Source organism: Sinohyriopsis cumingii, chromosome 3 (genome assembly GCF_028554795.1).
Source record: "Sinohyriopsis cumingii isolate HCF-2022 chromosome 3, ASM2855479v2, whole genome shotgun sequence".
Classification (NCBI taxonomy): Eukaryota; Metazoa; Mollusca; class Bivalvia; order Unionida; family Unionidae; genus Sinohyriopsis; species Sinohyriopsis cumingii.
This window is the reverse complement of record NC_142963.1, coordinates 102,655,408-102,669,225: the sequence shown is the minus strand read 5'-3', so window position 1 is coordinate 102,669,225 and position 13,818 is coordinate 102,655,408. Positions and strand designations below refer to the sequence as shown.

The window sequence follows — 13,818 nt, the reverse complement described above, 5'->3', positions numbered from 1 at the left end:
AGCAGCTGCCTTGCTTGGTGGTCAGCATTAAGAGGTTAGTGTTAGGACTTGTCAGCCTTATGTCAGGATAATGTGACTGTGGGAGACATAGTGCTACATACCTGCGGCTTGATGCCCCAGTGCTAGAACTAGAACTGCCACATCACATATCACAGCGATATGACTGAAAAATTGTTAAAGCTATGTTAACAATCCAAAAGCACACATACACACGCAGTAAAGCACTTTCAAATGGATATACCAGTAATGTGCTCATTAGATGTAAAGAAGGACACATACTGCAATTTATTATTATGGAATAAGACAGAGTCATAACATGTTCTTTGGAAGTGAAGGACACACACCATAATTTATTACTATACTTTCATGGTCACTAAATTAGTTAGGCACTTTCAAATGGATACAGTATATTCTTTGAATGTAAAGTACTAAGCACTCACCATAATCTATTACTACAGTATCAGCAGACAATGGAAAATTGTCATAATTCAAAGATCAATACCTCTATAAAATTGTCTGTACAATAATTATACATTGCAACCTCATATATTTTTGAGATTGTGTTTATTCAACAAACATTAAGTAACCCTACAATTATCAATTATGATGTCTAACTTGCATTTTTTAGTATAAAATTATAGTGTTTTGGAATAGAGATAGATTTTAACCTGGACCAACCATTTTAAGTTTCCTCGGCAAGAACTTTTAATACATATTATGCTGTGCCATAAACAACCACACCAAACCAAGCCAAATGAATGTCAAAAATGTGTGCAGTTTTTTAAATTTGGCAAATAAAAAATGTCCTTTCTGATATCCAGGATTGTAATATTTAGCTTTCATCCAATGTTTTTTGTGACAATAAGCCAAGTCATGTAGTCATTAAACTGTGACAATTCTCTAAATAGATAGGTCTCTCTCTCTCTCTCTCTCTCTCTCTCTCTCTCTGGAATTAGAGCAACTGGTAAACTGTTTTTTCATCTGACTCATAACTGATAATGAAATCTCTAGTTCTTGATATTCATGAACTTGCGACTGCACACACTTACTCTTTAATCTTTTTCTTTCACAATTCATTTGTACCTGCTATTCATGGAAAATATGTAAATGACAAAAACTCTGAATTTAGAAAGTGATCATTTTATTCTGTTTTAAAATGTTGTATTACATTGAATCATTTCAAAGCATGATTGGCAAATTCATGGCGATTTTCAACTAATTAAAGGTCTTTTCAAGGATAAAGCAACCAATTTGGAAAATCAAGGAATTTTCAAAGTTGTACAAACCATGAATATTCTAGTTTATGTTATGCTGCAACAGTATGGACACACTTCCTTAATCCTTATCTTTCTCTATTAATCCTGCCATTTTGCTATTTTCATGGTTTAACTGTCTAATTTTCTCCTATCATGGTAAATTTAAAATAATGAAAATAATGAAAATAACTTTTGGGAGTAACTTAGCCATGCAGCAGTTTTCCATGACTGCTCACCTCTCTCTCTCTCACTTTCTTACTTAAAGCAATGCAAATGCTCTTCCCATGTATGGACTGGTTACATAAAGCAATGCAAATGCTCTTCCCATGTATGGACTGGTTACTTAAAGCAATGCAAATGCTCATTTCATGGAGTGTCTAGCTCATAATCCAAGTGCTGTGGGTTCAATACCTGACCAGGCCAGCCTGGGCCAGCTGCTTCTGTGCGTCCCTGGGAAAGGCACTTATCTCCCATTTCTTTGGCATGATATAGCCAGTAATGTATTTAAACATGCCATTAAAGCCAACAAAACAAAACACACTCTTTGCAACAGTAGCCATATCACAGCCTACATGCACCTCATTGTCTCAATGGTAAATTGATACAAAGGAGCTATGGACAAAATATGGACAAGTAAATTATTTATGGAATAAATAAAAACTGTTCTTTCTTTCACTGATTTTTCTGTTACATCAGCCAAATGATGCAGCAGCCTGTAGTCATATGATTCAGTCAAATGCTCATTTAATCTAATAAATATTGTTCAATCATCCTTGAGTCCACTGTTTATCGTCACCAAATTGGATAAATTAACACCTCAGTCTCAAAGAAAACAAACCAGCAGTAAAGCATTGCTGCACTTTATGTAGCCAGTCCATACATGAATAGTGGATTGTTGTGCTTTATGTAATCAGTCCATACATGGGAAGAGCATTTGCTTTGCTTTATGTAACCAGTCCATACATGGGAAGAGACTTTGCATTGCTTTAAGTAACAAGTCCATACATGGGAAGAGTGTTTGCATTGCTTTAAGTAACAAGTCCATACATGGAAAGAGCATTTGCATTGCTTTACATAACCAGTCCATACATGAGCAGAGCGATTGCTGTGCTTTATGTAACCAGTCCATACATGAGTAGATTGATTGCTGTGCTTTATGTAACCAGCCCATACATGAGCATTCAGCTTCTACAAGTGAACTGATCTATGATAACGTCTTGTTATAACTATTGGTCAATAGTAAGAAACACCACAATCTGGACAGTTAAAAAGAAATTCTTGAACTGAACTAAAATCAAAGAGCTGAGTTTCAATGTGCTAAAACAGTCAATGTGAGAAACTTTCGTTAGATCAATTTTGAAACAGCATCTTTTCTTTCTAGAATCTTGACATTTAATTCAATAATTAACTTAACTGGATGTCACTACTGTCTGTATATTTCCCAAGCAGTGCAGAAAGATCCTTTTTTTTGTAACTGCATGAGCTTAAGAGAAATAAGTGCATGAATGCATCTGTAGATTCTAACAGGATTAAAAAATGTCTCAAATTTAGATACGAGTATCAATAAATATATAGTATTAATAAAATTCAAACTTCATTGCATTATGTTCATGTTATCTAAAATCTGATTTGGAAAAATAAAAACTGAGCTAATTTACATGGACAATAATGTAGATAATTCAGTACCCTACTGTCCCCCCCCCACCTCTTTCTCTCTCTCTCAGTGAAACATTTTGCACATGTTGGCTGAGGTCATAAACCTTTAAGCGCACAAATCTGATCAATGTCAGCTCAAATCGCACAAGATCAGCTGATATGAATCCACAGGAAAGCATGGTGTGCAAAACAGTTCCCCACATGGAGCTATGGTAGAGCCATCAGAATGCATGGACAGAGGTTAAGAGGCAGAAGTGAGGTGAACTCAAAATTCCTGGCTGAGGCACTGAAGAGTAATCATAACAAGACCTTTAATTTTATATGTTTGGACATGATGATATTACCTGAATTTCATGCTGCTGTGGTTTGAAGTTCCAGCGCATGCTGGCTGACACATCAGCATTGAACCTGACTTTTATCACCCTGTCCTCTACTTTCTTCATAGTCTCAATCTTAGATGTATTGTGCCCTTTCGTCTCAAGGCCAGCCTGCCCACCCAAACCGGTCGCCTGGAATAAAATCCACGATTATTTACCATCAGGTGTAATTGTTAAATAATGATACAACTGCAAAAACAAAACTAAAATCTCTAACATACATCATAATACCATGTGAAGTACATTCACGTATGACAGTAAAGTTCACTTGAAGAAAGTTGATAAAAAATTATCAAGTGTAAATTAAAGTAGTGAAAAAAAAATGAAGAACTGGCATCCTGCATGATTGTAATGTCTTCCTCATGCCAAGCATTCAAAAAATAAATAAAGCAACTCATTATACTGCCATGACCTAGGCCCTAATGAAGATTCCAATAAATGGTCACTTTGGTTTATATACTGGCATCAGACAGTTTTCTACATGCATGTTCAAATGTTTACTAGAACATCACAAATGATTTTGTAATCAAAAGATGATGACAGAGTTCAGATTATATTGTGAGCATTCAAACAAATGTTTTGATTATTATTCATAAATGATAAAGTAAAAATTTATTTAAAAAATATTTTGCCCACTCAATACCCTGGACACAAACACTGGGAGGCAAGGGATTCTGTTTCCATTACATGTGGGGATGTCCAGACAATCTGGTTGATGTCCATTAACCCTAGTTACATTTCTTGTGGTACTAAGTCATTTCCTAGCTTATTGTATGCACAGATAAATGTATAATGCATAATGTAGAATGAATACCATGTTTTACATTTCTTTGATATCACACCCACCTATGTCCCATGAGAGAGCAAACATCAGGCAAATTACCAAATTACAAGGTACATCCCTGCTTATCAACTATCATTTACAATTTATATATACATGTAAGAATTTCCATTCTATTTGTTCTCAAGTGGCAGCTTTGATGTTTTTTCTAATAAATGAAATTTCATACAAGTGTCTGTTGTACTGGTTATAAATTTGTCATAATTTTCCTTTATTTTCCATACTCTATCCAAGACAACCCACTTTGAACAAATTATTGCAAGCAATACACAAAAAAAGAACAATGACAAAACACTATGAATAAAGACCAACATTTTACACCACACGTGTATGAACAAAAATACGGAACATACTTAGTGTATGTCACAATTCTGCCCAAAAGTCAAATCAGTAAAAATAATGTGTCATTGTCACAATAATAAGAAAGATAAGCTATTCTACAAAAAGTTCTTCTGTGCTTTAGCCATAAACTTAGAATAAAATAGCTTTGTTCATTTGAAAGTATGATACTTTTTTTAAATACATGAAAATGTTTACACTTGTTTACTAGCTATACTCTAAAAATGTCCCTATTAACCAAAAACTGATTTTCATGAAAAATATTACTGTTTTTTCATCAATTTCATCAGGAATACATCACCAGGCACCAGCTAAGGACTGACATTCTTTCTTCAATTCATTCAATAACCCTGAGTCAACAATGGTAACAAGTCAGGGCTAAGCTTTGAATTTTCAACAAAAAAAATTTACTTCTTTCTTCTTACATGTATTTCCAATTTGGCCCTATGTTCTACTTAGTCACAATTACCATAAATAACTAAAAGCTTCAAAATGTAATAGATTGAATGTCAAATGAGTCAATATTGCTAAAATAATGAAAATGAGCACACTAACAATATTTGTGATTGCTCTAGAATTAATACACAAGGTTTACAATAAATAGGAAATAACTCGGATTTACAACTTCTAAAGCTAAAACCTCCCCAATGTCCTGTTAAGAGCAGATAAAGAAGTTCACCCTGGTGCACCTGTTGTATAAACATTCCAAAACATGAAGCCACATATTAACAGAAAACAATGTAAGTACAACAGAAGTCCCTCAAAGGGACTGACGCACTGCTGTGAAAAATGAATTCCCAGGAATTCAAGATATGACCATTTCTACCTTTCAATTGTTGAGTGTTCAAACCATCAAATTAGCTGCTGTGGTGGCCATACTGAATGTCAGATTGGCACCAATTTCATTTAGGCCAAAACAGACATCATTAGAAGTCATGCTGAAAACCCCACGTCCAAATTTTGATCCATTCATTGGATAGTGACACCAAGACTTCTAGGACAGTTGTCAATGCAGCCATATTGAATGGATTACTGGCATGTTTCATTTAGGACCAACAAGATATCATAAGTATTACTGGTGCAAACCCATGTCAATATAGCATTCCATTTGAATGTAAGTAGAGACAACAATATTTTCAAAATATGACTTTTCATTCAGGAGGAGTAACAATAAAAAAAAAATCAAGATCGCTGCCACAGTGGCCATATTGGATATCAGATCAGCACCATTGTCATTAAAGGCCGACTTGATATGAGAAATTTTCTGATGATAACCCAACAGCATTATAACTTTACGCTTATGCAAAATTGTGACGACTTTGATGTTAGATTAGATCTGATTGCTAAGTTACTAACACAAAGCTAGGTAATTTGGTGATATACAAGGCATTATAGCTGGACGTAATGTGTTTAGCCTAATACAGCACAGGAAGGAAGAAGATATGTTGCTTTTAAACTAAATTTAGACCGATCTGTAAAGTAGAAATCATATATATATATATTAGTAAAACACATTTTAAAAAATTTCATAGTAGTAGGAATTTTACTTTAATTTTAGTAGATAATGATGCTGATGATGTATATTTCCTTTCTTTTCAAACAAAGCAAGAATATTTTTTCAAGCCATCTGGAGGCAAGAAATTTAAAAAAATATCCCAGGAACTGCTTACAAAATTAAACAGTCTGAACGGTCTGCTCCTATCTTGGGTATTGGTTTGTGTATTTCATTGTGTGAGAACACTCTAAACAAAAGACTGTAATGTGGTTGGTGGAATAAATTTTGTGGATTCCTTATCTTATTAAATGACGAGTCTATGCAATCAAGCAACATGCTGTTTCAATGTCATCCACCTTCTCTTATCAACCTGCTGATACTTATGAGGGCTTTTTTATTTTTTCCTTGTTTAATAAGTAGAATGTTAATTTATTTTAGTTGGTGAGTCGTTACATATTAAAACAGCATTCTGCACTGTATACTGTAGCTCAGCCAGAAGGTAAGTTCCACGAGATGAAGTGGACATCCACCATTACATAATTACAAGTATAGTGCTGTGATTTTCCAGTGTGGGTAATAAAACTGAAATTGTTGACTAGGAGCTACAATGTGGACACAGATATGACCACTACATCTAGTTCATGACAGTTTTAATGAATATCCACCATAGAAGCATGGATTTACTGAAATTAGAGATGTGTATACTGTCCCAAGATGCACAAAACAGAATAGTACAGAAACTGTGACAAAAACTTGGTGCAGTTGACCTGTTCAAATCTTAAGTTTGACTGAAACCAACATGAGAAATTCCAGCAGTCAAACCAACATGAGGCACAAGTGGGCCTGATAGAGCTCAGCTGGCTTACTTAACAAAGCTGTTGTCCATTTGACTAAGCAGGCTTATGTAGTATTGATGAAACATAACCAAATGTGTGTGTGTGTGATTTGGATTTTTAACGTAGCTTTAAAAGAAATTCAGTCATATTGCTACAATGTCTGCAGTGTGGCAGTTTATAGTGATGTTTAGTACTAGGGCATCATGTCACAGACATGAAGTATGATGTCTCACCCAGTCACATTATCCTGACACCAGGCCGATCAGTCCTAATACTAACCTCTTAATGCTGAGTGCCAAGCAAGGCAGCTGATATTACCATTTTCATAAGTCTTTGGTATGACTCAGCCAGGGATCGAACCCATGACCTCCCGCATTGGAAGTGGGCGCTCTAACCACTAGGCCACCGGAGCGGTGTAACTATATGTAAAGTACAGTCCAACCATTACATCATATCAATTTTACCTATTATACTATTGTCTGATAAGAATTCTTTCTAAAGATAAAGACATAATTAATAGATATAGACCTCAGTCATAACTGAACTTGTCCACGTTCATGATGTTTTAAACTTATTTTCAATCTCTAGAGAGGTAATAAACTTAGCCAATCAAATGGGAATCATTTTATCAATAAGTACAGATTTTACTTATTACAGAACCTAGGACTATGATCATAGTATAATCATTTTATTATCAAACTGAGAAAATAAATCTGTGATTTTGTTTCCAGTGCTAAAAAGTGCAGCCACTCAGATACAAGACTACCTAAACAAATAACACACACACACACACACACACAGAGATCTATATATTGCTTATAATCAAATTTATCCAACATTTGTAAGAGATAAGATTATTCAACAAGCTTGATCAAAACCCGATTAGAAATAGACTTGCTAGCATGCTGACAGCCTCGACCAATCAGATTAAGATGACTTCATTAAGATAAATCTTTCTTGCACATAATCATATTCATCTGAGACCTTGATGATACAAGTCTATTTACCAAGTCTGACCAAAATACTATCTAAAATCTCTAGAGTGATAGAAAGACTCAGCCAATCAGATGCAAGATCACCTCATTAATATGCATAGGTCTCACATGTAAGACTCATCAAACATCTTGATGTTATTGGCCTTTTTATAAGGTCTAATGAAAATTGGGACGGAAAACGTTCTCTTGAGTGGTAAAAAACTCCTTTAGTCAGACACAAGATCACCTCTTTAATAAACACAGTTCCTGCTCATAATTGTAATCATACAACAACTTAATGATATAACCAATTTACCAAATCTGACCAAAATCTGGTCAGAAATTGACTGCTCTGGTGGCCTAGTGGTTAGAGCATCTGCTTGGATGCAGGAGGTCATGGGTTTGATCCCCAGCTGAGTCATACCAAAGACTTACAAAAATGGTACTAACAGCTACCTTGCTTAGTGCTCAGCATTATGAGGTTAGTGTCAGGACTGGTCAGCATAGTGTCAGGATAATGTGACTGGGTGGGACATCAAGCTACATGTCTGTGGCATGATGCCCCAGTACTAGACACATGATCTGTAATATGTCCCACAGAGTGGTAACACAGGATTTCTAATATCATCCCCAGAGCCGTAACAAAGGATCTATAATACAGCTTCCAGAGTGGTAGCACAGGATCTGTAGTATGACCCTCAGAGTGGTAACAAACTCTGATGCAAAAGCACCTTATTACTATGCATAACCTTGCTCTTTACTGATCTTGTCCAAGATCACGACAATATAAAGCATCCATTTCAAAGTCTGATCAAAATATGGCCCCCAATGTGGTAATGCAGTATCACCTTATTAACATGCACAGATCTCACTCGCTATCGAATTTGGCTGAGGTCTTAATGATACAGACACATTTTCCAAGTCTAATTAAAAATATATCAGAAATGTGGAGTTCAGAGTGGTAATAAGATAAGCTAATCTGATGCAATACCATCTCATTAATACGCATAGCCCACCTCATTAATATGCACAGACCATCTCATTAATATGCATAGCCCACCTCATTAATATGCATAGCCCACCTCATTAATATGCATAGATCATGCTCTTTATCAAACTTCAACTAGATGTTGAAGATATAAGCATATACTCCAAGTGTGATCAAAAATATATCAGAAATATGGCTTCCAAAGTGGTACATGTAATTAGCTATTACATTTAAGATCACCTCATTTGTATATCTTCATCAAATCAAGCAACATTCCAATTTTGATCAAATATGGCTACCAAAGTGGTAGCAAACAAATGGTGACATGCAGATGTCAGACAACAATATGCAGGGCCATACCACAAGCTCACCTGACCTTAAAGCCAGGTGAAGTAATAAAAACTGGCATCATCAAGTAAGAATCATGGCATGCTCAATACTGACCTGACAGAACATTCTGTATAGTGGCACGCCAGCGTAAGAAGCTCCCACCATGAATATACAACCAGCCATGATGTATGTCAATGCAGTTCTTCTTCTGTAGGTCGCAGCATCCTGGGTACCTTTACCTCCTGACAGAAGTCTGATACGTACAAACCTTACCCAATGGTTTTCAAAATATGACTTATTACGTGAAAGAGTGGACAAGCCTCTGATGTTGAATATTGTTGTTCGTGTAGACACAAAATTTCTTATATTGTCAGAAAATGAAATGTTTTTAATAAAGTGTGGACTTGAAAGTTTGCAGTTGTCAGACACACTGTTTATTGGCCTCGTGTGCAGACTTGACTGAGTCACTCTATGCAGTTTGATCAAGTCCAGTGGTAATATTCTGTTTATCTTAATGACCTTCCAAACAAGAGATGGTCCCCACAACACTCCATGGCAAAGAAACATCATTCTGCTTGTATGTATTAATCCAAGTACAGTATCTCCGATTACTGGTCAATCCACATGCTTTCTCAGGTAGATTCTGTGAAAGAAATGAAATAATTTTCTCAGTAAGTATTATTTTCAGTAATATTTCATTTTTAAAAAATTAGTGGGCTTTCTATTATGTACATGTATCATTTGGTTTGGTGTTTCACAGTACAGCAACAATGATAGGTTATACAGTGCCACTGTGACTGGAGTAAAATGCTTTGCCCAAAAGATGCCATTTTAACCAACCCAGAGTGATCTAATGGTATGATTCAAACCCATACACTTTTGTTTGCAAGTTCAGCAGCATACCATTGTCACTCCTTTATTATACAAAAGAAATGTAATAACTTACAGGCAAATGTGCATTACAACTGAATACAACATTTTTAACATTAATGATATCAACATTTTTGGCCAATAATGTTCTTTCAAAGTTTTAATATACTGTAGTTTGCTGTTTTAGACTTTAATAGGCATTGGCCACCATCATAATTGTTTTTTTATCAGCATGTAAAATGTTGCATCTAACTGCATCCTATTCGTGTTTTCATCATCATAAATAAGTTGAAGGAAAACACATCTAAATATGAACAGATTCAGTCAGAAAAATGGCAATCATTAGTTTGTTTCATATTTGAAGAATAAACCACACACCATCCATGTCATTGGGGAATATTTTTAGCAACAACAAACAAATAATCCAACATATTTATGTACCTTTGTGAACTGGTGATACTTCAACAGATGCCAGTATGGGGAGAATGACTAATGTACATTCCCAAGCATTCCAGTTTCCATTCATCTTTATGTTTTAGCCACAAACAAATGCCATATTATCCTGGTCTAACATACCCATCATCTCATCAATGAAAATGATACTGAATCAGTTTTGCTGAACAGTTTTGTATTGTGGCTCACACAACCGTGAAATATGTCAATGGTGATTTTACTTTTAGAGATTTCAGTGCTCTTTTGAAATGTGTATCTTTTAAATTCAAAACACCTTAATTTCTTTTTGACAGTGCTTTGAGAAATGTACTAGTGTTGTATTAACAAATTCCAATTAGATTAGTCACAGTCTGTTTATGAGTTTATGATCATCCGAAGTCTGTTTACAAGTTTACGATTCTTGTGCACCAGACAACGAAGAACATGATCATTTTTCTCAACGGTGATTTTCTTTCACCATTTAAATTTAGACTTTCACAAAATCATTAAAAAATTTCTGGATCAGATTCATGGATATACCTGTTACTTTACGCATTATGCCTGTCAGTGAAATTATTTCCATGCCGGCCTAGAATTTAGCATAAATTTCTTTCTAGCTAGAAGGACTGGCTGATTTAAAAATTTACTAGTACTGCTGAATCTTCGAAAGTCTGATTTTCCTCCCCATTTTTAGATATTTATAACATTTATGTTGGAGTGTAGGATCAGAGTACGTTATATAAAGAAAAGTAGGAATTCATCTCCGACACAACCTCTATCAGTATTAGGTAGCTGCTTACTGGGCCAAGCAAACTTGAATGACAGTACATAAAGCCATACCTGTATGAAATTAACAGGAATATGATCTATTTTCTCAGAAATTACAAGAACAGTGATACCCTGCTATAAAAATCATGGTTCGGGTCCCAAAAACATGACCGTATTATGTACTAAACCATGTTATAACCAACCAAGTCAGTTAGCTGAAGAAAGATGCAAATGGTGGTGGTGGTTGGGGGGAGTAATGAAAGTGGACACAAAAATATGTGCTTCATTGGCACAGTTACCATCTTAAATCTATGAATAATAAATATCAACTTGTTCCATAAAAATCAAGTACTTAAAACAGTTGTTCATTGTTTCATATTATTTTTATCTACCTACATGAAATCTGCAACATCAGCGTAAATAGTTGCATACATGTTCTCACCAGTCGAATCATTTTCCCCATAATTCCATCAAAAATGTGCATAAAGAAGCATACTTTCTATAACAAAAAACATTTGCTAGGTCCATTCAAATCCATTTAATTTCTTGCTAAAACATTCACACAAATTTATAAAATGGTGTTTTTTCCACCCACAATACTGATATTTGCTGGACGTGTCCAAAGGGTCTGATTTCTGACCATCAATAAAATGCACAATTCAGACACTAAGAGTTTCTAAAAAGGAACATGTCTTTAGGCTTCAATATTACATATACTTCATCTGAAAATGTCAAATGCTCTTCCCAGGTGTGTTACATGTAAACCGCCTGACAACAGTTTGGGAGTAAACCATTCAGTTTGAGTACAGAGCAAGTTCCTTACAAAATGTTGAGTCATTCTCAAAAAGACAGAGGAAAAAATTAAAATAAACACAGTATTCACTGAGGCATTTGTTTTATAACTATGACTTTGCTTGAATGCAGAGCAGCAGGGAGTATAAAGTTTGATTATATTTGCCAATCTATCCACCACTATAACTTCAACGGTTTTGTTCTAACTGACGCTGACACTAGAAGGACAGTTCCTGTGTACATGTGAATGATTTGATGCCAGAAAATAAAATGAGTTAAGATGGTAGGGATGGAGGTTCTTTGACATGTGTGCTGCAATGACCAAAACTGCTGACAATTTCTTCCATTATATTGTTTCTGGTATTTATGACAGATGACTGAACAGGCATCGACAATCTACTGTTTTCGCTTCAAATGGAAGGAAAATAATTGATTGTTAAATTCAGTTAAGAAGCTTTTTAGACCACCACATTGTTTGTTTGACTTGTGAACACTAATCTTGAAGCTAATTATATTTGTTTAACTCTGGACTTAATCCTTCCCAGGGATTCAAGCTTCTCATATTTGTTGACCATTCTCCCTTATCAGTTGTAAATGCTCACCAATTAACACTTTCACCTCAATTTGTTTTAACAACTACAGCAACAGAGATCTTGGAAATGCTTAATTACGCATATCTGGATGCCAACTTTTGATCTGAGATGCAGAAAATCACTGAGGAGGGAGTCCATGGTACGAATGTAATAGGTATGCTGCATATTCAAAGACTTGCCAGTCCTGCTTTAGCCACCTGCTTTATGGGAAAATGTGCTGATCAGTTAGCAGTGCTGATATTTACAATGACAGAATTCGGTGACTGAAAGACCCCTTGATGTACATACATGTTACCATTTTATAACAGTACATAAAAAAGAACATGATGCAATAGCTGGACAGCAAGTTCAAAGGCTTTGATTGGCTGCCGGGAGGCAATGTACTGATATTTACAGTGATTGAATTCAGAGGCAGAAAGACCCAGAGATGTACATGTGGTCATTTATAAAAGTACATCAAATAAACAACTTTAGCTTTCGTTATTGTGTTCATTTCTGAATGTAGCAGAATAAGCAGTGCATGTGACCTCACAATCAACACGTGCTGAAACTTAGACAAAATGCCATTTGTAAGTGTGTGACAAGTCACCTAAAAATGTAAACTTTGCCTTCTTCTGTTAGGAAAGCGAAAACGACTTCGCCCTGTGATTATTTAAGAGGTACACTGACTGACCATACCATATTTTTGTTAAATGCCTCTAGCCTTAGCCCGGTTATTCTAGTGTTGTAGCGAAATATATTCATCAAGGCATCAGTAGCTAGGCCTAGCTTTTATATGAACTTAGTTGACAAACTCCTGCCCATTCACAAGCATTATGTTTTGATAGCTGATTGACCATTAACCCTTTTCCGAGTAAGGTAGCAACTATAAATTTCCTGCATGCAATCCTCTGATGATAAAACATACAAACTTGTGTTTTAAGATCAGAATCGGTGATCTGGATATATATTAACTGCCTCTTATACACTATTTTGTCATAAAATTAGTTTGAAACTGTAAGTGAACCTGTAGGCCTAACAAAATAATGGCGGACTTCGCTAAGTCTGGGATGTACCAGCTTATTAGATTGTCTGTTTTCTTAAATCATCGGGTAAATATATTCAGAAAAAATATACAAATCATTGAAACCAAAGCCTAGGTATTATTTTATTAAAGATTTAACTTTAAAATGCAAATTATGTAGGTCAGAAACGTATGGGACAATGCTATGTTGTGGAATTCACGAGATGCGCTTTAAGGTCTGTTTTCTGACTTGACACGTAGTGGCAAA

The 13,818-nt window shown here is 35.3% G+C and overlaps 1 protein-coding gene across 3 annotated transcripts in view; it reads right to left on the bottom strand.

Moving 5' to 3' along the window:
* Positions 1-13,818, bottom strand: part of LOC149803420 (cytochrome c oxidase assembly protein ctaG-like) — a 113,938-nt gene that overhangs the window by 95,448 nt on the left and 4,672 nt on the right. For all 3 annotated transcript variants that reach the window (XM_089953125.1, XM_089953126.1, XM_089953127.1), the window contains exons 2-3: positions 9,207-9,735; positions 3,257-3,421 (exon numbers count right to left, since the gene is read on the bottom strand). In XM_089953125.1, the coding sequence (XP_089809251.1) occupies positions 3,257-3,421; positions 9,207-9,662 (621 nt within the window). In that variant the 5' untranslated portion in view covers positions 9,663-9,735. The remainder of the gene's footprint in view (positions 1-3,256; positions 3,422-9,206; positions 9,736-13,818) is intronic.